The sequence below is a fragment of the Anser brachyrhynchus genome, assembly GCF_964034855.1.
Source record: "Anser brachyrhynchus genome assembly, chromosome: 1".
In the NCBI taxonomy this organism is placed as follows: Eukaryota; Metazoa; Chordata; class Aves; order Anseriformes; family Anatidae; genus Anser; species Anser brachyrhynchus.
Window position 1 is genome coordinate 75,465,623 of NC_137694.1, and position 21,554 is coordinate 75,487,176.

General features: G+C 34.7%; 1 protein-coding gene across 2 annotated transcripts in view; it reads left to right on the plus strand.

Moving 5' to 3' along the window:
* ARFGAP3 (ARF GTPase activating protein 3) overlaps positions 1–21,250 on the plus strand; it is a 33,330-nt gene extending 12,080 nt beyond the window's left edge. Inside the window, exons 6-16 of one of the 2 annotated variants that reach the window (XM_080576696.1) lie at positions 1,110–1,185; positions 1,593–1,652; positions 3,492–3,538; positions 4,892–5,037; positions 8,468–8,593; positions 9,158–9,334; positions 13,103–13,240; positions 14,420–14,543; positions 15,614–15,704; positions 19,396–19,517; positions 20,159–21,250. In XM_080576696.1, coding sequence (XP_080432822.1) covers positions 1,110–1,185; positions 1,593–1,652; positions 3,492–3,538; positions 4,892–5,037; positions 8,468–8,593; positions 9,158–9,334; positions 13,103–13,240; positions 14,420–14,543; positions 15,614–15,704; positions 19,396–19,517; positions 20,159–20,176 — 1,125 coding nt within the window. In that variant the 3' untranslated portion in view covers positions 20,177–21,250. The remainder of the gene's footprint in view (positions 1–1,109; positions 1,186–1,592; positions 1,653–3,491; positions 3,539–4,891; positions 5,038–8,467; positions 8,594–9,157; positions 9,335–13,102; positions 13,241–14,419; positions 14,544–15,613; positions 15,705–19,395; positions 19,518–20,158) is intronic. The other variant, XM_080576697.1, reaches the window with a different exon arrangement.
* The last annotated feature ends 304 nt before the right edge of the window (positions 21,251–21,554 follow it).

Consider the following 21,554-nt stretch of genomic DNA (forward strand, 5'->3'; position numbering starts at 1 on the left):
AGAGCAGGTTTTTAATTGACTTTCTAATATATCTAGGGTGCTTAAGAATGGGAAAAGCTGTAATTTAAAGGAAAAAACTCCCCCCTCCTGTAGTTATTCAATTGTGACATTTTAAAATATAACTTTTTTGTTGTTTTTGTAATGTTTCAAAAACGTATTTTAAAGGAAATTTCAGTCTTTTATCTGTTTGTTTTATTTTAGGAACTTCTACTATGGTCAATATTTGAATGTCTTATAAAAATAAATTTTGACATCTTTGAACCAGGGAAAGAATATTTATGTTTTACAGTTTGGGAAGAATGCTATATTACTCAGAAATGCTTGTTGCAAAGACAAAAATAAATCAGTTTTTGTGAGTTGTAGTCTAGTATTTTCATCAGAAGATTGTTTACATCTATGAATTGTATATAAATATATATATATTATATATAATTCATTATTATTATATAATTTCATTATAGAGTATTTCTGTTTGCAAAAGGCAATATGGAAGAATACTTGAAAGTGAGTAGGAAAAGCATAAACTGCAGTTAACTAGAGAGAAAGAGTTAAGCAGAGAAGTGTTGTAAATTTAGGCTGAAGTACGAGAAGTAGGAACTTGTTACAAAACCCCTTGAGAAAATTTATCAATAAGATAATGTAAATCTTCAAAGCAGAATTTTTTGATAGCTGCAAAAGTAGGGGATCAGAGACAAGCAGCCTGTGTGCTTCAGGGCAAGAGATTCTTTGGGTATGGTTTTGAGAGAGAAGTATTGGGAATTTATGATATTGAGATTCTAAGGAAGAGAAGTGTGGACTGGCAGTGGCACAGCATAGGTGGAAAAGCTAATACTAAGTGGGTGTTATTGTGAGCAGGTCATAGACTTGCCTGGTGAGGAGGATGTGTTTGAGGGTTATTTCTGAGAGACGAATACAGGTGCTAAGCAATACGTTTTAATAAAGGTAGACATTTCCTGTAACAGGTTTTAAACATAGAAGCTCTAGTCATAGGAATCCAATTTTAGCTAATTAGTTATCTTTGATTACAGTGCTCATATTTATTTGATGTATTCTATCTTGTGTGCACTTTTGATCTTTGTGTTTTTGTGGGTTTTTTTTTCAATGCAAAGAATACTGAATGGGTACTATCAGAGCCAGTTTCTCTACGGCAGAAAGCTTCAGAAAATGTTCCAGAATGCTACGAAGGTATGACTGATTCTTTGTTAACAATAAGCTGCATTTTTTGATAGTCTCTTCGTTTAGACTCTCTTTACTTTACTTTACTTTAATAATTAAATAACCTTATCATGCTAATAACTTAAGTATTTGGGGGAAGAAGGAGTTTCTAGAAGATTTATGCTAGACTGTGTGGGACAACATATTCCTTTAATAATGTTTAATAGGAATCCAAATTAAAATCTGATTCAGAAGATTTCAGATGAATCTTTGGGTGCATGCTGCTCTGTTAGTAACTGGAAAAGCTGTGACAGAAATAGCACGTTATGGTATCTATATCAAACAGTATCCTGAGGACAGTGAGTTGTGTTTTGATATGTTAAACATTCAAATGAGTCTTCTGATATTCTTAACCTTGTTACTCATCATGCTTTCAGGTGGACCAGAACATGGACCAAGTGTTGATTGCCTTAGTACATCACCAAAAGCTGCATTAGGTAATGAGCATAAGCAGAAGATGATAGCAGCCAGTATAGTGTACTTTTATATTCATACTTACTAAGAATGTGTGACTGGGAAGAGATGTGAAATTCTTAGTTTAATAGCAGTGTGCATGAGTTACTTTCAAACATCTTAATTTGTGTTACAACTTCTTTTCATAAACAGTATCCATCAGTTTTAGTTAATTGCTTTCTGGTTTTATCAATCTTGTCCTAGCTGACTTGATGAATTTAAATGCTATAGATATCAGACTTAATATAGGTGACCAGTAATGCTTTACACCTTCCGTTATGCTGCTTGAAGTTGTGCATCTACACACAGGGTGGAATAGAGCGTTGTGCTGTGATTATTCTGGGTGATTCTGCTGTGATTATTCATTGCAGCTTTTCAATACTTAAAGAGGGCTTATAAAAAAGACGGAGAGCAACTTTTTACTTGGTCGGATAATGGTAGGGCAACATGGAATGGTTTTAAACTAAAAGGGGGGAGATTTACATTAGATATTGGAAGAAATTCTTTACCATGAGGGTGGTGAGGCACTGGAACAGGTTGCTCAGAGAAGCTGTGGATGCCCCATCTCTGGAGCTGTTCGAGGCCAGGCTGGATGGAGCCTTTTGTCAACCTGGTCTGGTGGGAGGTGTCCCTGCCCATGGCAGAGGGGTTGGAACTAGGTGATCTTTAAGGTCCCTTCCAACCTAAACCATTCTGTGATGAATGGCCTGCTATTTATGCTAAGCAAACACGTTAGGTCCCTATTTCTATTTAGGCAGATTTTGCTTCCTTTTCAGAAAACTAAACATAAAAATTTAGTTTACAAATCTTGTATTTGTAATACAAAATCTTAAGTGTCCGGAATCTTAATTTACTTAATAGTGAGGAGAGTGTCATATTGCTTCATCACTGTTTTTTCTTTTTATTCGCTGTTTTGTTTGTTTTTTTTATGAGATGGAGGCAAGTGGATTGAAAAGAGTTACCCACATGTGCTTTCCTGGTTTTCTCAATTGTATCTATGACACATGTTCTCATAAAACTAGTGCTTTTTTTGTTTGTTTTGGACATCAAAAGTTCTATCTTACATGAGGAATCTCTGTTCTGTATATGCTTGTTCAGCCTGTTTCCAACTAAATTTCAGCTCAAATCAGTTTTCATTTATGTACAAGCATTTTGGAGGAGTCAGTAATTGAAAACTTTTGATTCTGGGAGTTTTATACCTTGGCTCAACGTAGCTGTCAATAAGGCACACTATATTTTTCCTGTCGTTAGGTCTACTAAGGTCTCATTAAGAATACCAAGTTTCGGAGTTCCATCAGATTTCGTGATGAGCAGAACGTAGGTTCATTTACTGTGTTTCAATATTTAATACAAAGCATTAAGGCTGGAACTTTCACACTTTGTATGTTTATGATGATACAGGTATGTTTTATCTGTATCATTGCTTGTTTTAAACATAGCCAGTACCTTTCTATCCAGAAAACAATTTATCCTGGAAGCGGTATGGGATCAAGTGGACCTCTAGTCTGATTTATAATGTCAAGTCTGTGTACTAGTTGGTATCCACAACTAGAAACTGAGCCATAATTTTATTCCTATTAAGAACTGGCAAGAGGTACCTTACCCTCAGAGTCTTTTTCCTACCTTTTCTTAGTGATATTCACCGCTCTGTTCTATGTAACTCAGTTTAGTTTTTAAATCTCTTCATGTAGAAAATGTAATACTTAAGGCATTAGAAAAAAAAATAGAAAAACTGTTTTGAGGCTGAAATTATGGAAATTAACTTTTGCAATTCTGAAATTAATGAAACTGTATGTCAAGTAACGTACGTTTAATCATTGCAGAGAACACCACCTTCATAAAAAAGAAGTCAAATCAAGTTAAGAAGGGGGTAAGTCTATATAGTTAATGCATATTTTTCTCTGTATTACAGATCTCTGGAAATATGTAGATTGCAATTTGGAAATGTATTGTGTATGTTAATACTAAACAGTACATGTATCAGTAACAGTCGATGAAAATAAAATGCAATAGAAAATCTGTTCTATATCAAACAGCCAATAATCTGTTTCAAAATGGGTTATTGTTAAGATGAATTTTTGTCTAATAAATTGCTATTACTCTGTAGTAGAGTACTTAAGATTAATTGGTTGTTTTCTGACCTCAGATAAATTCTAAGTGTGTTTACATGTATGCAGCTCACTGAACTGTCTAGACTTCCACATGTATATCTGAGCTTCATTTTTTTGGGTGCTGTCCTGACATGAATAGCAGATTTGTTTAGATTGAACAGTATTATTCCTTGATCCCACTAGAGGGCCCTAATATGCAAGAGGAATTTCATATTTATTCTAAACGGCTTACGCAGATATGTTCCTTTACAGTAAGAACATAACTGGGTTCACAGGTGCATGTACAGTTTGTGAACTAGTGTCAGAGACTAAAACTGTACAACTCTGTGTGCGTAGGCCAGAGCTCTTACATGAAGCCATTAAAGTGCTAACAGGTTAAGATAAAAATATTGTGAAAATTCATATTGCTGCAGTGTTGCAGATGACAAATTAAATGCATGGGAGACTGAGAACAGCAGTTTGAGGGCTTTGCCACATCTGAATCTCCATCATTGTGTCGATTCATATTTGTAGAATTCAGTAGGGTTTTTTAAGTAATCAATAATCAGAATGAAAGAATTTGTTTTCCTGTATTGAAGTAATGAGCTAGAAGTAGAACTGTTTTAAAAGAACCAGCGCAAAACTGTAACCTCTCAGATGACGTATTTATCTAAAAATGTTCACTGTGCTTTGTCACATGCAAAAGCTAATCATTGTGTGTTTGAGTTTTGCATACACGGATGTACAAAACTTGTATATTGCTGTACTACCTTAAATCATTAAATACTTATGTACACATTTATTAAAAATATGAATAAATCAATCCTTAATAGTAAGATAAGACACTAGCACTGGCCGGTGAGAACTAATATAAAAAATAAGAACTAATATATAAAATTTGTTGCCACTTCTAAGTATAAATTGTGATTTAAGTGAATGAGAAACAAATGGTTCAATTGCAACAAATTTGATTATATTACTATACAACATAATAATTATTAAAGTTGTGCTGTATACTCCCTAACAGTATATAGCGTTTGCTATTGCTTTCAAAGTTGACTCTTAAATCATTTGAGGTGATCGTCTCAGTTATAATGTTGGGACTTCTATTTTTTGTTTTTTAATAAATCAAGCTTGGTGCCAAAAAAGGCGGTTTGGGGGCACAAAAAGTCAGCAGTCAAAGCTTTAATGAGATTGAAAAACAAGCACAAGCTGTAGATAAAATGAAGGAACAACAGGATCTTCATAGCAGTAAGAAAACTGAGAAGGAAGAGCCACTGTAAGTATAAATTGTATGTACAACAGTAAACCATGATGCCTAATTTCATGTTAATGAAGTAATTGTCAACATTTTAAATGTTACCTTAGACTAGTTCATGCAAATAAAACTTCAGTTCTTGCTTAATAATCTTGCTTATTAAAAATCCCCAAATGTGGATGAGGTGGGCCAAAAGTAATCGCTCTATTTCCCCCTCCCCCACACACATTAGGTATATGTTTTGACAGTTGCTCTTTTACTGTAGAAATAACCCAATCCTGTCTTTAAAAATAACCTTAATGTTATTTTTGTTTAAAGCAGAAAATAAGGAGGCATTCCACTGATACATATGAATAATGTAACATAAATGATAAAATATGCTAAGATTAATACCACAGAAGGTTTTTCTTCTTGAACTTTTCTTTACCCAGTGCTAGTTACCTAGTTCATTTTGTTTTGGTGACGTGACCTGAATACAACTTAACCAGTCTCTCTAAGAGCTTAGGAAACATGCAGGTACTCAGTTTTATTCATATACGTTGGGTACGAGTTTCACTGCTGAAAGCAGGTGGTAGTTTAAGTATGACTAGAAATGCCTGCTTAAGTTTCAACTCTTTTATACTGGAGCCGCTTTCACCCTCTGAGTGTTTTTGTTGGTGTCCTCAAATCTGTTAGTCCATTCTCAATAAATAGTCAGGGTATGGTTCTTTGTTCTCACCATTACACTTCTCTGCTACGTGTTTTTGGTTTCTAACATTATCATAGTTGTCATCAAAATTAGATCGTTAAAGAGTTGGTTATGTACGCTTTTACTGTTGTAAATTTTAACATCCTCTCTTAAGTGCTAACATGCATATTTTTTATAACCTATTAAAGAAATTTCTGAATTTAAATGTAATTATAGAATTACAGGATCACTTGGAACTCATGGTACCAAGCTTTATGCCTGTAATCTCCTCCATGCTACTTTTGCTCACGTTACGTGTCCTCTGCAGATGTTTTGCGGATGTTTTGTGTGCATCAGAAGTATTAATTGCAGAGATTGGTAATTTTTCGAAGTACTTTTACCATGGAAGTTGCATTTCTCACTGATTGCCAAACCTGAACATGCTGCTAAATTAAAAAAAAAAAAAAGTATCGTTCATGAGTTATGATTTTTCATTAATGATATTATCTTCAAAGATACTCAGTTTAGAAGAAATTCACATTAGTAATTTTGTTTTTTTTTTTCAGAAACATTTGTCAGTACATAATCTGTATAGGTTCAAGGCAATTTTTAGTATAGGTCCACTGCAACCTTTCTGCAGTGGCCAGGACCCTCCAAAAATGTCTGCAAACATGAGGAATGCACATGCACTTCAGTTTATGGATCTGATCCCACTGAAGGCAAGCTTACTCTACTTCTCTGGAGATTAATTTATTGGATTTTTAACTGGAGATGGCAGCATATATCAAAATTTAAAAAAGGATGAATACTTTAAAAATTGCTTTTGCCTCCAACTAATTTTTGTGGCGGTTTTAATTTTAAAAGCTAGAGTAATGAGAAAAAATAAATTAATTCAGTGCGACTTTGTTACATGGATGAAATGGAAATTATGCGTTTTTGTGCTTGCTTTTTAGAAGGAGAGAGAGTCCTGAGACTTGAAATGTAATTTTATAATTGGTACACAGTTTCTTGATTTTTTGCTGTGCACTGACAAAAGAATAGATTACTGGGGTTACTTTAAAACAAATAGAGATACTGATGATTTTTTTTAATCTGAAGAGGTAAGAGATTTTTGATATTCATAAAATAGATTTCATAAAACAGGCTGCTAATCATTTTACTTAAAGTGCTGGGTAGATTTCCTGCAGTTGCAGCTTTAAGCTGAACTTTAGAAAACATTTTCAACTTTCTCTGTAAGAGTTGGTCTTAAACTGTAATAATTGATTAAAAACTTCTCTGGACATATTCTGTGGTTTGAAGATATATTTTTCTGATTTTTTAAAATTTATTTCAAAAACCATTCAGTGGATGACTGACTTTTATTTTAAGCATCTGAACGTAAGACAATGAATTTTTGGTTCTGGACCCAAGTTCTAGGTCCCTCTAAACACACCAATTAGAGGATATCCAATCATCACATGATTGAGATCACTCTCCTATTTGAAACTCCTCTTCAGTGGAGGAGCAATGTCCCACTCCTTACAGGAGGATGGTACCTACATCCCTATCTGTTAAGGAAGATGACCAAATGCTGCGCCCTTCTTGTCCTAACTGGCTCAGCAACACACCCCTGCCTTGCAGGAGAGTGCACTAACCAGCAGGGTGTGAACTTTGGTAGGGGCATCTTGTACTCTTGTTTAAAGTTAAGTATGGATGGGGCCAGAAGAAGAGCAAGCCAGGAGAAGCCTGTCTCAGCAATCAAATGGTTAGGACACACACTAGAAGAAAATACTCTTTGGTCCAAAACTTTTAATTTTCGTTCCTGCTTCTGTACAAAATGGATGGAAAGTTACAAGGGAAATGTCTTGTTTTCAGTCTTAGGTACTTCCCATCTACTGAAGAGCATGAGGTGTACAAGCAGCATCTAAATCTTATTTACCTTGATTCTAATAATGTTAATTTGCACTTTATGCCAGCCATAGTCTGTGAATTAAATATTGCCATATTCCTCATTAAAATTACTATTTGTATCCCTTTTAACCTACCAAATTAAATTTTAAGCAGTGTTTCTACAGTTCTGTAATCAGGATTAAAAATCTCTGTGTCTCCTACATTGGTACTGCTGGAAAATAATAATTAAGATTGAGGTATAGGAAGGCGTATGGTATCTCTGAGCATTTACTATAGTTGAATTAGGAGGATGTTTCAGGTGACAGAATGTGTTGCTAGCTGTGCAGAGAATAGTAAGTTGTGAATGCTTCAAAGGTTTTGTAATACAGATTGTCAAATCAAATATTTGATTTTGTATGTGCAAAGATTCTCTTCCCCTCTTCTGAGACGCTTTTTCTGGGACAGAGGGGAGCAGCATCGATTAAAAGAAAGCATAGTCTACTCCTAGTAAATGTCACTCAAGTATATGTAACACATGATAAAACCGTTAAGAGTAGGGGTGGAGATGTAGCAGGGCCAAGGAATGCATTAGGGGAACACATCACTAGTATTGTGTTATGGATGACACAGTATTATAATATATCAGAACTGGGTAATTTTGGTAATCATTTTGTAGCACATACAACTATGACAGTGGGGGGAAAAAATACAAAACTTTTAGGTTGACTTAATGGCGATGCAAAACCGTGTCTTGAACTGTAATAGTGCAATGTTTTATTTTGAAAAATGAAAACAAAACAAGTAAAAACAAACAATGTGATCCTATTAATAATGAATATTTTCAGTAAACATAGAAAACAAAATACATTGTTACGTTGCATACTACTTATTTTCTACCGATATGTTTTGTTCTAGTGTGTCATCTTTACGATTGGCCTACAGCGATCTTGATATTAAAACAAAAGAAGAAAAGTTAAATCTATCTGGTAGAAAGAAAAATGAATTAGAGAGGCTTGGCATGGGATTTGGCAGCAACAGAAGGTATGTGAAGTTCTATAAACTATTTAAGGATGCTCTTTGGTTTTATGCAGATATTCTTGATTTTGATTGGGAATTGAAAAAATATACTGAAGTGTGAAGGGTTATGGAAATTTAATCATCAAAGAATCTAGTATTTGTTAGGGAAAAGGACAGGACTGCTTCTGATGGATTTAAGTTTTAACCTGCCAGACGGGTGCTAACTTAGATTGCAGATACATGTAGATTTTTTTCTTCTGTTAGCTGACTATGAAAAAGGTAGCTGGAATGTTTTTAATGAACAGTACAGACTAAGTGTAGCTTATCTACTACAAGCTGAAAAATCACATGACTGTTTAACTGTTGTTGGAAATAGTCTGTGTATTCAGAAATCTTGTCACTACTTCAGAGAGCTATAGCTGAGCTTTCGAGGGCTTTTTCTTTTGTTTAAAATTCCGCTCTTTCTTAGGTGTTTGTATTTAAAAAAAAAAAAGAAAAAAAAAAGCTTTTAAAACACTGTAAGAGCTTTGGCATTGTCAGCAGGGTTCAGAAACTAGGTTAGGCCTTTCATTTTGTTTATTTTTTTAGGGTGTGGACTTTGTCATCTCTTTACATACTTAATTTTCTTCCTGTCCCCAGTCGTATTTCTCACTCAGTCATCTCAGATATGCAGACAATAGAACAGGAAACACCAACAATTGCAAAACCGAAGAAAAAGTACACTGATGAGGTAGAAGACTCTTATTTCTCTTCGCCTAGTTCAAGGTAATGTATTGGCTTTTTGTTTTGTGTGGGACAGAAGTATATGCAAGTTATGTATTCAAATCTATGCAATATATTTGAAGCAGGATAAAAACAGAAGGCAATTCCACAGGTCTACATACATATTATATTTTCAGGTTACATCTGAATCAGAAAAGTTGTGAAGTTGTGAAATCAGGAAAGATGACATTATTCTATAGTTATGTCAATGACATGAATGTATTTAGAATCACAGAATCATAAAATGGCTTGGGTTGGAGTAGACCTTAAAGACCATCTGGTTCCAACCTCGCTGCCATGGGCAGGGGCACCACCCAGCACACCAGGTTGCTCAAAGCCCCATCCAGCCTGGCCTTGAACACCTCCAAGGATGGGGCATCCACAGCTTCTCTGGGCAACCTGCTCCAGTGCTTCACCACCTTCTGAGTGAAGAATTTCTTCTCAATATCTAATCTAAATCTACTCTCCTTTAGTTTAAAACTATTACCTCTTGTCCTGTCAGAACACTGCCTGATAAAGAGTCCCTCCACATCTTTCCTGTTGGCCCACTTTAAATACTGGAAGGCTGCTATAAGGTCTCTGGGCTAAATAACCCCAACTTTCTTAGCCTGTCTTCGTAGGAGAGGTGCAGCAGTCCCTCTGATGATAGTTGTGGCCTTCCTCTGGACCCTCTCTAACAGGTCTATGTCTTTCTTATGTTGGGGCCCCCAGAGCTGATTACAGTACTTCTAGATGGGGTCTGAGAGAGCAGAGGAAAGTGAGAGAATCACCTCCCTCGACGTGATAGCTACATTTCTTTTGATGCAGCCCAGGGTAGGGTCAGCTTTCAGAGCTGCAAGCTCACATTGCTGGCTCATTCAGTTTTTCATCTACCAATATCCCTAAGTCCTTCTCTGTAGGGCTGCTCTCTATCCACTCATCATCCAGTCTATATTCGTGTTTGGGATTGCCCTGACCCAGGTGCAGGTCCTTGCACTTGTCCTCATTGAACTTCATGAGGTTTGTATGGGCATACCTCTCAAACCCGTCAAGATCCCTCTGGATGGCATCTCTCCCATTCAATGTGAGGAAAAGGAGACGCTTTTTCTGAGAAAATAGTCTGAATTATTTGCTATTTATGTGTTTTGTCTTATTCACTGTTCAGTACTGTACTATGTTTGTGTTGGTATATAAGCTTTCATTGGCCATATCAGGGAATCTACTGAATTTTTTGACAGAATGACTTCTGTTCTTTTTTGTTTCTTTTGTGGCACTTTGATGTGTCTTCAATGTTGAGTTTAAAATTAAACAAATATCAGTCTGATGCTAGATTTACTGCTGTCTGCATCATTCTATTACCTAGACAGATGCCAAATACAAAAGCATAAATCTTAATATGTTAGATGAATTGTGTAGATGTCTGCAGTCTTGTTTTGTAGACTTTGTCTGTAAATATAAAATTTAAGCAAAAACTTAGGCAAATTTTTTCTGTCAGAGCACAAATGCAATGCAAATTATGAAATACTGATGATGGGAAGGAGACAGAAGAGTGCCTGCAGGCATTAATTGGGATGAAACAGCTGTTTCTGGACTGATAGAAACAGGTGGTGCTTTTGTAAATTGCATTTTATTGGATTGCTGCCAAGGAAACATGGAAAATTGTACCTAATTACTTGTAGATAGGCAAATAGAAACATGGAGGCTTTTATGTCATTACTTTGTTGTGTAGTCACTAGTGACAGAATTGCAAATATACCAAGTAAACTAGCAGCAGACTTCTAAAATAGAACATGTATCATCTCAGTGTTTCCCTATTTGTACCTTGAAGAGAACTGCTACTGCTCTCAAATTATTTATAAGTCTACTAGCAGACAAATTATGAACTATGAAAGTTTTTTTTAATGCATTTCAGATCAATAATTAGAAGATAAATTGACCTAGCTGTTCCTGACTCTTGCTCTTCTAGTTGTAGCAGCGTTAGTATCTAATTGGACTTCATGCACACTTCCATTATCTTTAAAGAAAGTATAAAGTCATATTGTTGGACTTGGTAAGGTTTATAAGGTGGTTATTGTCTTTTCTTCCAAGCTGTAACTTTGAAATAGAGGCAAAGTCACTTTAGTATCATCTTAGTATATACCAAAAAGCAAATAATCATGCAGGATGTTAGAGTGCTGATACATATCTGTAAACGTCTAAATGTTTAAATATATAGAATCAGAATCATTTAGGTTGGAAAAGACTTTCAAGATCATCAAGTGCAACCATCAGATTCACCTGACAAGTCCCATCACTGAATGTCTCTTACTGCCATGTCCACAGGGATGGCGATTCTGCCACTTCCCTGGGTAGCCCATTCCAATGCTTGATCACCCTTCCTGTGAAGAAATCCTTCCTGTTGTCCAATCTAAACCTCCCTTGATGTAACTTGAGGCTGTTTCCTTTTTTTTTTGTGTGCTACATTTAAAAAAAAAAAAAAGTTTATTAATATAACAATGTAACATTTTATTTTTTATTACATGCTGCTTTTTTTTTTTCCCCTCCTTGAATACTGAAGAAGTCTTTTGTAAATTTAGGAAAATCTGAAAAGGAGAGATGGAGAACATAAGCCATTTTATTCAAATCAGGTCTTGTAGCCCCTTCTCCATCCTGTGGTTTTGATGGTCATTGTGAGATTAGATTGCTTCACGTCCTACCCCATCTCACCCCTTGTTTGTAATCATGCATCCATATGGAACTCCTGAAGATTGCTGTTGCTTGTTGGTAGGCAAGAATAACAGCCTTGCTACATAATGGCTTCCTCGCAGGTTTTTATACTATGCTTCTACACTATGCTACCAAAGGAACATAGGACAAGCTGAGCAGTCGGGCAGAAGAAAATGACCCTGGTTGTAAGAAAGCATATAGCACCTTGCCATATTTCTAAGCTGTTATAAGTGAGATTGTCAGCTGAGTGAAGCGCTTTGGAAGACAGAACTACTTTCTGATGCTGTACCACTTTAGTCTGGGAGTTTCTGCCTTCCTTTTGTTTATTTTACACGTCATGTTGCAATGAAAACAACCTAAGCTCACAGGAGCAGGAGAAGGTTTAATTGGTGTAGTGACTTAGTATCAACTTATATCTGTGACTGTTCCTTCAGATTTTCCACCTGTATCCAAAAGGTGGAGAGCATAAAGAGCCTCTCTTAGCGGAAAAAAATCCCTTCAAGAACCTATTGCAGGTAACGTCCACTCTGTGGAGTGGTGAGATTGTGAAATGAAGATTGCATTGCAGTGAGTCTCCTTTGTTCAAAGCACTAAATGTACTCCACTTTGTCTGTTGGGAAAGAAGGGGAGAGACTCTTTTTGCAGAAGTTCTTTCCACATCTCTGTCTTTACATGTACAGTGGCAGGAGATAGCAAATGAAAATTGTGGTGGCTTTTTTCATAGCTGATACCTTAGTGTGAAATGTCAAGAGCACTAAGCCTATATGAGCAGACTGGCTTCTAGAGTTGTCATAATGTGAAAACCTTGCTCACAGGGACTATCATGAAGTTTTTTCAGGGTTGCTCTTAAATCAAGCAGCTATCTTGACAATGTTTTTCCCAGTGCTTTGCCTGACACTGAAGAAGATGTAATACTTCAAAGTAATGAGAACTTTGCCGTGCTGTCTTTGATGGGACAAGACCTTTTGGGCAGTCCACTGCATATTCATGACCATATCCAGCCTGAAGAAAGGTTGAACTTTCCAGTTGGTTAAATATAGATTAGAGTTCCTTCTATTTCAATTTTTTTTTCTTCTTTTATTTTAGGTACTATGATTCTTCAGATTTGAAAAGCAGCACTTTCTCTAAATGGGATGACAATTCAGATTCTTTTTGGAAGAAAGAAAATAATAGTAGAGACGTTGATGCAATGTTAACTTCAAAAAGTACAGGATTTTCAGACAGGTATGCCAAGAAAAGCTAACTGATTTTTGTACAGAAAGGATGTTAATAGAATTTGAGTCCTGGTCAGAGTAGTGGGATTTTTTTTCAGACTAGAGTTAGAATTTGGTCATAGCTTTGATCAGCAGGCAAGAAACTTACTTCCTAGCTGATTTTTTTTTTGTAAGCTGACTTTCCTGTTTAGTTTCTTACATTTAATCACTGTCTGTTTTGCTTATTGCTGTGCAGCGAATCTACTAGAGGCAATTTCCAAAGTTTTTTCAGCAAAAGAGATAGTAGATAAAAGATATGGAGAGAGCCTCAAATACTTGTACTGCTTTGAGAATTTGCTTGCTTTACTTGCTTTGTTTGTTGTCTGATGAACTAAGTAGAACCCAGTTACCAAATGAATGAAACTGTAGGGTACTCAGCTCTCAAGATTAGGATATTGAGTATGCATGCAAACAGCAGGTCTACTTGTGATGATAAAAGATGAATGTATTTCTTCTAGTGACAACTGTGTTTTTATTTTCGTAATGAGCTGGAAGGGTGTAAGAATATGGGGTTTTGTGTACTTCCCTGGCTTATTTGCTTCTTATTTAAAAGGGTATTCTTCATTTACCTGTACACTTCAGTACAAATTTTTACTACAAGCATCATCTATTGTTTTCTAAAGATTTGACCAGTAATACATACAGCAGAAAATTGGTGTTGATGTCCGTAGTGCTATTACTTCTTTATTTGAGCATATTTGTTAAAAAATAAATAAATAAATAGTTGAATATGCATGTTTGTTGAGGTAGAAGGAAATGATACTTCAAAGGATGCTGAACATTTTGTACTGTTAGGTTTAAATATGAATTGTGCTTTGGGTGTTTTTTTGAGGTTTTGTAGGAATATTCTATTCTTGTTGATATAATTTTGGCTTGCTTTTTAAATGAACTCTAAAAATAAAGATACAGGATTAACGAATTTCAAATACGGTATGTTCATCGTCTTGTAAAACTGTCACTGAAATTTTATTCGCTCCATATCAGATTAATTATCTGAATTTCTTTGTCCTGTGTTCATACTGATTTAATTTCAACTTCCAAAAAAATCACAAAGGCTTCACAAAACGAAGATGATAGTACTTCTTTCTTGATTTTTTGCATTGTTGTGATATAAATGTTACATTGCTAATGTGGGTTATTTTTTTCTTAGGCCTGCATCTCGTCGTAAGCCTGAATATGAGCCATCTTTAAGCACAGATGAGGCACAAAAAAAATTCGGCAATGTAAAAGCAATTTCATCAGACATGTATTTCGGAAGGCAAGATCGTGCTGATGTAAGTAGAAAGCAATGATAAATATTTGTGAATGGGAAAATATTCTTTGGCTCTATTCTTTGGCTCTAGAGCATGGTATTGTATAAAGTAGTAGCCAATAAATACTTAAAATCTGTAAAAATTTTAAGTTTGTAGAATTTTGTCCATCTGCATGTTTGTTTGATGGAAATGTACCAGTCTGCAATAACTGATAGTTCACTATGTCCTTTCAAGGGGTTGCTAGTTAAGGCTGCTAGTAGAACCTTACCTCCAACATCATTCTTCTCTGATAGAGGTGGTAGGTTATGATTGAGTAGTCTTTGTTTTTTGAAAGAAACAGTCTGATGTTGGACGAAGGCTTACTTTTTCCATTCTAAATAACTAAACTGATGCAAACAAACTATTGATAGAAGTAGCTGTCCCCTGTGTATGTAAGTGGAAACATCATTACTACTGTAAGACAAATTAAGCACAAATTGTTCAGCAAATGGCATGTAGTTGGATCAGCCTAGAAATAAAAAAGACATAAATATTATTTAGAATTTTGAATGCAAGGGATCACTTAAAATTCTATTTTCAATGAAAAATTCACAGTATAAGCAGTGATGTAAATAATAATAATAATAATAATTTTATCATCATTCCCAAGAACTAAGAACTTGCAAAGAGTTTACATAAAAGCATCATGTGATTAGAAAAGTTAACATGATGCTAAACTGGTGTGGTTTTCCCTAACCCTACCTAGCCACTATTTCACATTTTTTGTTGTTGTTTTTAATGGTTGAATTGTGTATTATCCTCTGCATAGTCATCAACGACCGGTTTTAGGAGAGCTAATAGTGAATGGGCCTCTCAGTGTTGCAATGGTAAATGCCACACCCTTTGATGCATTCAAAAATGAGTTGAGAGGACAAGCTCATGCTGCATAAGTTACATGAAAACTAATGGGAACAGCTTTCAGAATGGTCAACTTCAGATGGATTTGTGTATTTTAAAACTGAATCTATAATCTCATTGTTAATTATCTGACATAAACTCAAAAGATCGAAACATATCATTACAATACTTTTTTCTTCTCAATTCTTTTCTAGTATGAAGCTAGGGTCCGCCTGGAAAAACTTTCTGGAAGTTCCTCTATAAGTTCAGCTGACTTGTTTGAAGATCAGAAAAAACAACCAGCAGGTACATATTTAACAGAGAGACTCTCTAGCGTGCTGTGGGATACACTCCAGTACTCTGCTTCTAGTCACAGTATCAAAAAGCTATCTGTTTCTGTAACATAACATTTCTGTAAGATAACACCTAAATTCACTATCAGGTAGTCTTAATAAGTTACCATAAGGAACATACGTGTATGTACATTTGTGTAAAAGTAGCTGCAATAATTGTATTGAATCTAAGAGGATCTTTATTGAAATGTTAGTGGGCTTGAACTTCCCATATAATCTGTTGCATGGCATACCCATTCATCAGGATATCTGCTTCAAACACTGGTTTTGCCAAATTATTAAGGAAAATTTGTGACTTGTTTGTCAGTTCAAGAGATTTGTTGGAATACCTTATACTGGAGAGTACAGATCATCAAGTTAGGAAGTAGTACTAATTAGACTGACCGAAAGGTAGTGGTGCCTTAGGCTGTTAAAAAAATCTCGTGTTAGCTTTCTAACACCTTTTCTGGATAGTGCAATAACATTAAATAAAAAAGGTAAGAAGTACTAGAACGTTTTATTGAGCTGATCAGTTGGGTTTTGTTCTGTAACTGGTGAAGAAATGTAGAAAAAGAATTATAGAAGAACTCAAAAACTCTGTGCGTAATTACATAAATAGGCTGGAAAAGCAATCAATATGTAGCATCTGTGGAAAAAAGTAGAGGAAAAAAAAATGTGACTGTTCAGTTTCAATCCCCTGAAAGCAAGTATTGATTAAAAAACATTTGCTAGTAGAGAAGTAACTCCTGTTACCAGTTATTTAAGCTGGGTTTTTGTCAATTTAAAATTTAAAAAAAAAACACCACCATTCCAAAAAAAAAAAAAAAAAAAAGGGAGAGGAGGAAACAAAGCAGAAATTGCAGCAATTTTTTTAATCTAGTTGAAAGAATGTTTGCAGCATGGTGTCATACCTGCGCTTAAAAAAAGGTGTAGGGGAAAAAAATGTTGTTTCTTTCTGAATTTGTAAACTATAATATTTTCAATACTATATGTCTAAATATTAGACAGCAGTACTTCCTTTTTATTTTTTACATATACATTATTTTATATGGAATTAATTATATTTTCCTTACAAATTGTGTAGTCTATGTGGGGTTTTTACATGGTAGCTAATAATGGACTGGGATATAAATATAATATAATATAAATACAACTTAAATGTGGGGCAAATTGTGTTAGTGTTTTAGATATATTTTTTTTAGCAGGTTAAACTCAACTAGAATTTCAACTATATTGTGTCATTTCAAAATAGGCTGTAAATATTCTTACTCAGAATGTGGAATTTGAGGCTTCTGTAGCATATATGTATATATATGTTGTACATACGTGTGTATATATGTATATATGTGACTGTGCCTTTCTATGTGCACATGATAAACTTCTGACCGTATTCTGAATAAGAGTACTTATATAAAGCTTAATTTGTGCACACAATTCTTCATTACTGACCACCTGGAAAGTCTCTTAGGGCCTGTGGAATACAGAGATATATAAAGGAATTAAAAATATTTTCCTACGTTTCAAGGTAAGTTACTGTGACTGGCAACCATGTTACATAGTCCAACAGTAAATTTGAAGGAATATTACAAAGACCAAACTGAGTAAATTTCCTGGGCTGTTACTTGTCTGAAATGATAGCCAGGAAATAATACACCAGGAATTACAAGTTCTTGTGTTTTAAGTTCACATTCTATTCAGGCTATAGGATTTGCCTTTCCTGCATGTTTTTCCTGTTACAACCCCTCTATTTTTTTATGATGACCATTCTTTGAGAAATTTTACTGCACTGATAGCTTGTCTGGTGTCGAATTAATGCCAAGGCCATCATCAGTTCCATAAAATGAACATAATCAGGAGACCAGTGGTTGGCAACAAATATGCTGCTGCAATTCTGGAGTCCTTGCCAGTATAAAATGTCCTTTGAAACTAAAGTTGTTTTCATGAGATTTTACATTGGAACAGTTTCAGGGTATCTGCCCTTATACAGAACGCTGTAGGATCTATTTACCAAAATGAGAAAACTGCAAGAAAAAGCCTTTACTTTGGAATTCTTTTGGATTTATTACTTATGAAAGATGGCATGTCAGATAGCTAACTTCTAGATGCTGATTTTGAAGGAAATCGCAAGAAAAGTTGTTTTCCTATATAATTTACAAGAAGTTTTCCAGATAACTGTACAAAACGAGAAACAGGAGAACATTCATTTGGTTGAGAAAAGAGTAGAGCTTTACTCAGCTTACTTATATCTGTTTTATTATTATTATTATTTCTATTATTTGTACTTTAATTACAAAAATGCTGAAGCATTTGTTAAATGGAACAGATCATAAAAAAGTCAAAATTACAATTCAGAAATAGGGATATCTCCTTAATAATGAGGATTTGAATAATAATTTTGAAAAGAATCTACGGGCAAGTGTGCCCATCCTACTAGCTGCTTTAGAGAATGGGGTGGGAAGCTTACTGACAACAGTGCGTCTTTCACTATGAAGCAGCCATTTAGTTTACTCAAATCACTCTAGCCACAGTAATGTCTGTTTCAGCCTGCTATTAACTTAAGTATCTTAAATTGCAATGAAAAGTGGAGCTGCAGGTCTCCCTTGGAGGGAAAAAGAAAAGGGAAAAAAGAAAAAAGAAAGCCAGTATATAGTAATGCAGTCAAAAGGAGTTACAGTTCAAAAGAGTGCAGTGTCTGTGGTTGGATGAGCTTGTGTGCAGTTTGATAACTGTGTCATTTACAAGAAGAAGTGACTAATTCTGACTGTTCTGTTTGACTTTACAACAAGTGTTCTGACTGATCATGACTACCAGTTGACTGCATGCCTAAATTAGGGCTACAGATTGCAGTCTCTGTTTTGAAAATGTTCTGCTTTGGTATGCTTCCTATCAGGAACTTCATTTATTTCCAAGATAATAGTTCTGCAGTACTCTTTCACTGCCATTCATGTCCTTTACAATATCAGGCATTTAGCTTATTTCCAAATAGTTTGCAGTATTCAGGCATGCCAGTAATTCTTTTCGCTAATGAGTGGTTGATCGTAATTGTTAGCATGTTAATACTTACAATGCAGTTAGTTTTGAAACACCTTTGCTATCTGTTATTTTTGGGCCTGTACTTCTTATAATAGCAGTAGAGGTAATAACTCACTGGCCAAAAACCTACATTGTTTTAAGGAAGGGTGGATTGCCAGCTTTGTTTTGGAGTCTTAATCTTGCTATGTAAATGACCTTGACTATAATTCTATGGAATTTTCCAAGCCTTTGATGTAGTAATGCAAAATATGTGTGTATGTACAGCAAGCAAATGACCATATGCACACAAATAGGGTTCATTACTTCAGCTACCAGTGAAACGCATTCATCTTTAAATTGCAACATAAGAACAGCTGTTGAAGATACAAGACAAATGTCATTGCAGCAGGTTGAAAATGCAGGGTAAATCATCTATTATCCGAACATAATTTGCTCAGCTGGGAATACAAAGTGTAGAAAATGACAGGGTGGGTAGAAATATGAGCAAATAAAAAAAATTAAAAGCAAAATGGATTTAAGAAATGTGAGATTTAGGCCTACTGTTTTTATAGTGATTATCTTCATGGGAGAAAAAAAGAGACTGATTTTTACAGAAAGTTTTCTTTTTGTCTTCATGTGTATTCTTCCTTTAGGAAGCTACAATATTACAAATGTCTTGCCTTCAGCTCCTGATATAGCCCAGTTTAAACAAGGAGTAAAATCAGTGGCTGGAAAGCTTTCTGTACTTGCTAATGGAGTCATGACATCTATACAGGTTGGTAAAAAATAATATGATTTATTACACATCAGTTAAATTATTTTTATAGGGATTTAGTGTCATAGATCTTCCTAATGATTCACTGGCAGGAAAAGAATGAATTTGGTTTTGAGTTTTATAGACCTTTTTTGATAGACAGTAGATCTTTATCTTTTTAAAAGTAAATCTGCAGCTGATAGCTCACCTTTCTTAGAATGACTTTTTGTTTTTTCCTTACAAAGTTTTTTTCTTAGAATCCAAACAGAAATTCTATCATGGGAAGTTACTTGCTCTCATCTTATTGTTATAGTTCCTAGCTCTTGTATTGGTTCTTGAACTGATTTGACAGTAATACCTTAGATCCATGTTTGTGCACACAATTAATACATCCTGTTCTAAATAGTGTAAAGCTTGCCTCCAGTTTGCATTTCCCATATGAGGGAAGTGGGAGTTCTTGTATGTTTGAAAGTGAGGCTAATTATCCCACAGTTGAGCTGTAAGTTCCAGTTCTTTGAAACTATGGTCAATTTTTGTAAAGACTTTAATAATTAAGCTACTATTTATAATAATTAAGCTACTATTTATTGTACAAATGTAAACTAATTTATTTCAATGGAAAAAATACTCATGCCTGTTTTTGTTTGATTTTGCTTTTCTAGGATCGATATGGCTCATAACATCTTGTATATCAATTAAGTACACTAAAGAAGAATTTCGTTTTGGATACACAAGTAATCACACTGCTGATTTGAATGAAGGTTGCCTTAAGACTGTTGATGTTTTCAATTGTTCCAGCATATTTGTTGTGGAGCTTTCTGTCTCAGCCTCTTTTTACTGCTATTTGATCTTTACAGAGCAGAAATCTTGTAGAAACTTGTTACATTGAATATGCTTTTTTTTTTCTCCCTGTTACAGTCTTGTATTTCTCTTAGTGACCTTAACGTTAGATGTTGGGATCTGTCTTTTATTACTGTTTTTGGCTGTGAGGCAGGGAAGAGAAAGAAGGATGAACGTGTGCTTTGAAAATGAGACTTTGTAATAGAAACCTCTGTGCAGTTGCATCCTTAGTTGCCAAACATAACTTGTCTTCTGACTGTCTTATGAAATGCGGAGAAAATTTAGATTAGGCGTATGCTGAGATGGTATTTAGTGGACTGTAGCAAAACAGAATTAAATTAAACCTGTGCTTTTCAGGAGGAAGAAGCTCTTGCAGTCGTAAATTGATGTGCATTAAAATGATGGGGACTTAGTGTTTCAAAACAATATTCCTACTAGAAAATGTTATGCTTAATGTGAAGTATAAAGGAGAGAAGATACCTGGTATATTGAATAATAGATTTCATCTTGTCTAGGGAACAATCTATTTATTCCTATTTTTGAAAGTTATAAAAAAAATGCAATATAGAATCCTTAAGTGCTTTAAAAAATAATCTGTATTGTGTACAAATTGAAAAAAAAAAAAGAAAATATATAAAGGGCCTAATATAGAGTAGTTAGTAAAATACTTGTTAAAATGTTTAGAACAATCTTAGTTTTTTGATAAATTATGAAGTATTGAATGAGAAAATCTAGTGGGGCTGTGTTTTAGACAGTCTAGAATTTTTGTTGATGACATCTTGTATAAAAATAGTTAGACCTTAAAGAAAAATCCTCACAACCAAGAATGAGCTCAAGCTAATTCTGTTCTGTAACTTTATTTCTTAATTCAAATTTATAAACTGCTGATATCTAATAAAAACAATTGATATAAACCGATTTTTTAATTAAATTTATATGTGCAGATGCCAGTCTCCAGCTTTCTAAATACTGCCGTCTGTATTCTGTCTATACAATGATCTGGTAAAATTAGCCTTTAATTTCAATTAGTGAAAGTATCTTTCTTATTAAATTGCTATCGCGGTTTAGAAATCAAAGCACTAAGACTGGGATAGAAAAGCAAGCTACTGTATTGAAATACTATGTGGAAATACAGTTCACATAGTATAGCTGTATTTCTTTTTTTCTGCTTCTTATATCTAACTCTCACTTCTGGTAACTTTCTCTTGTGGCTTTTCA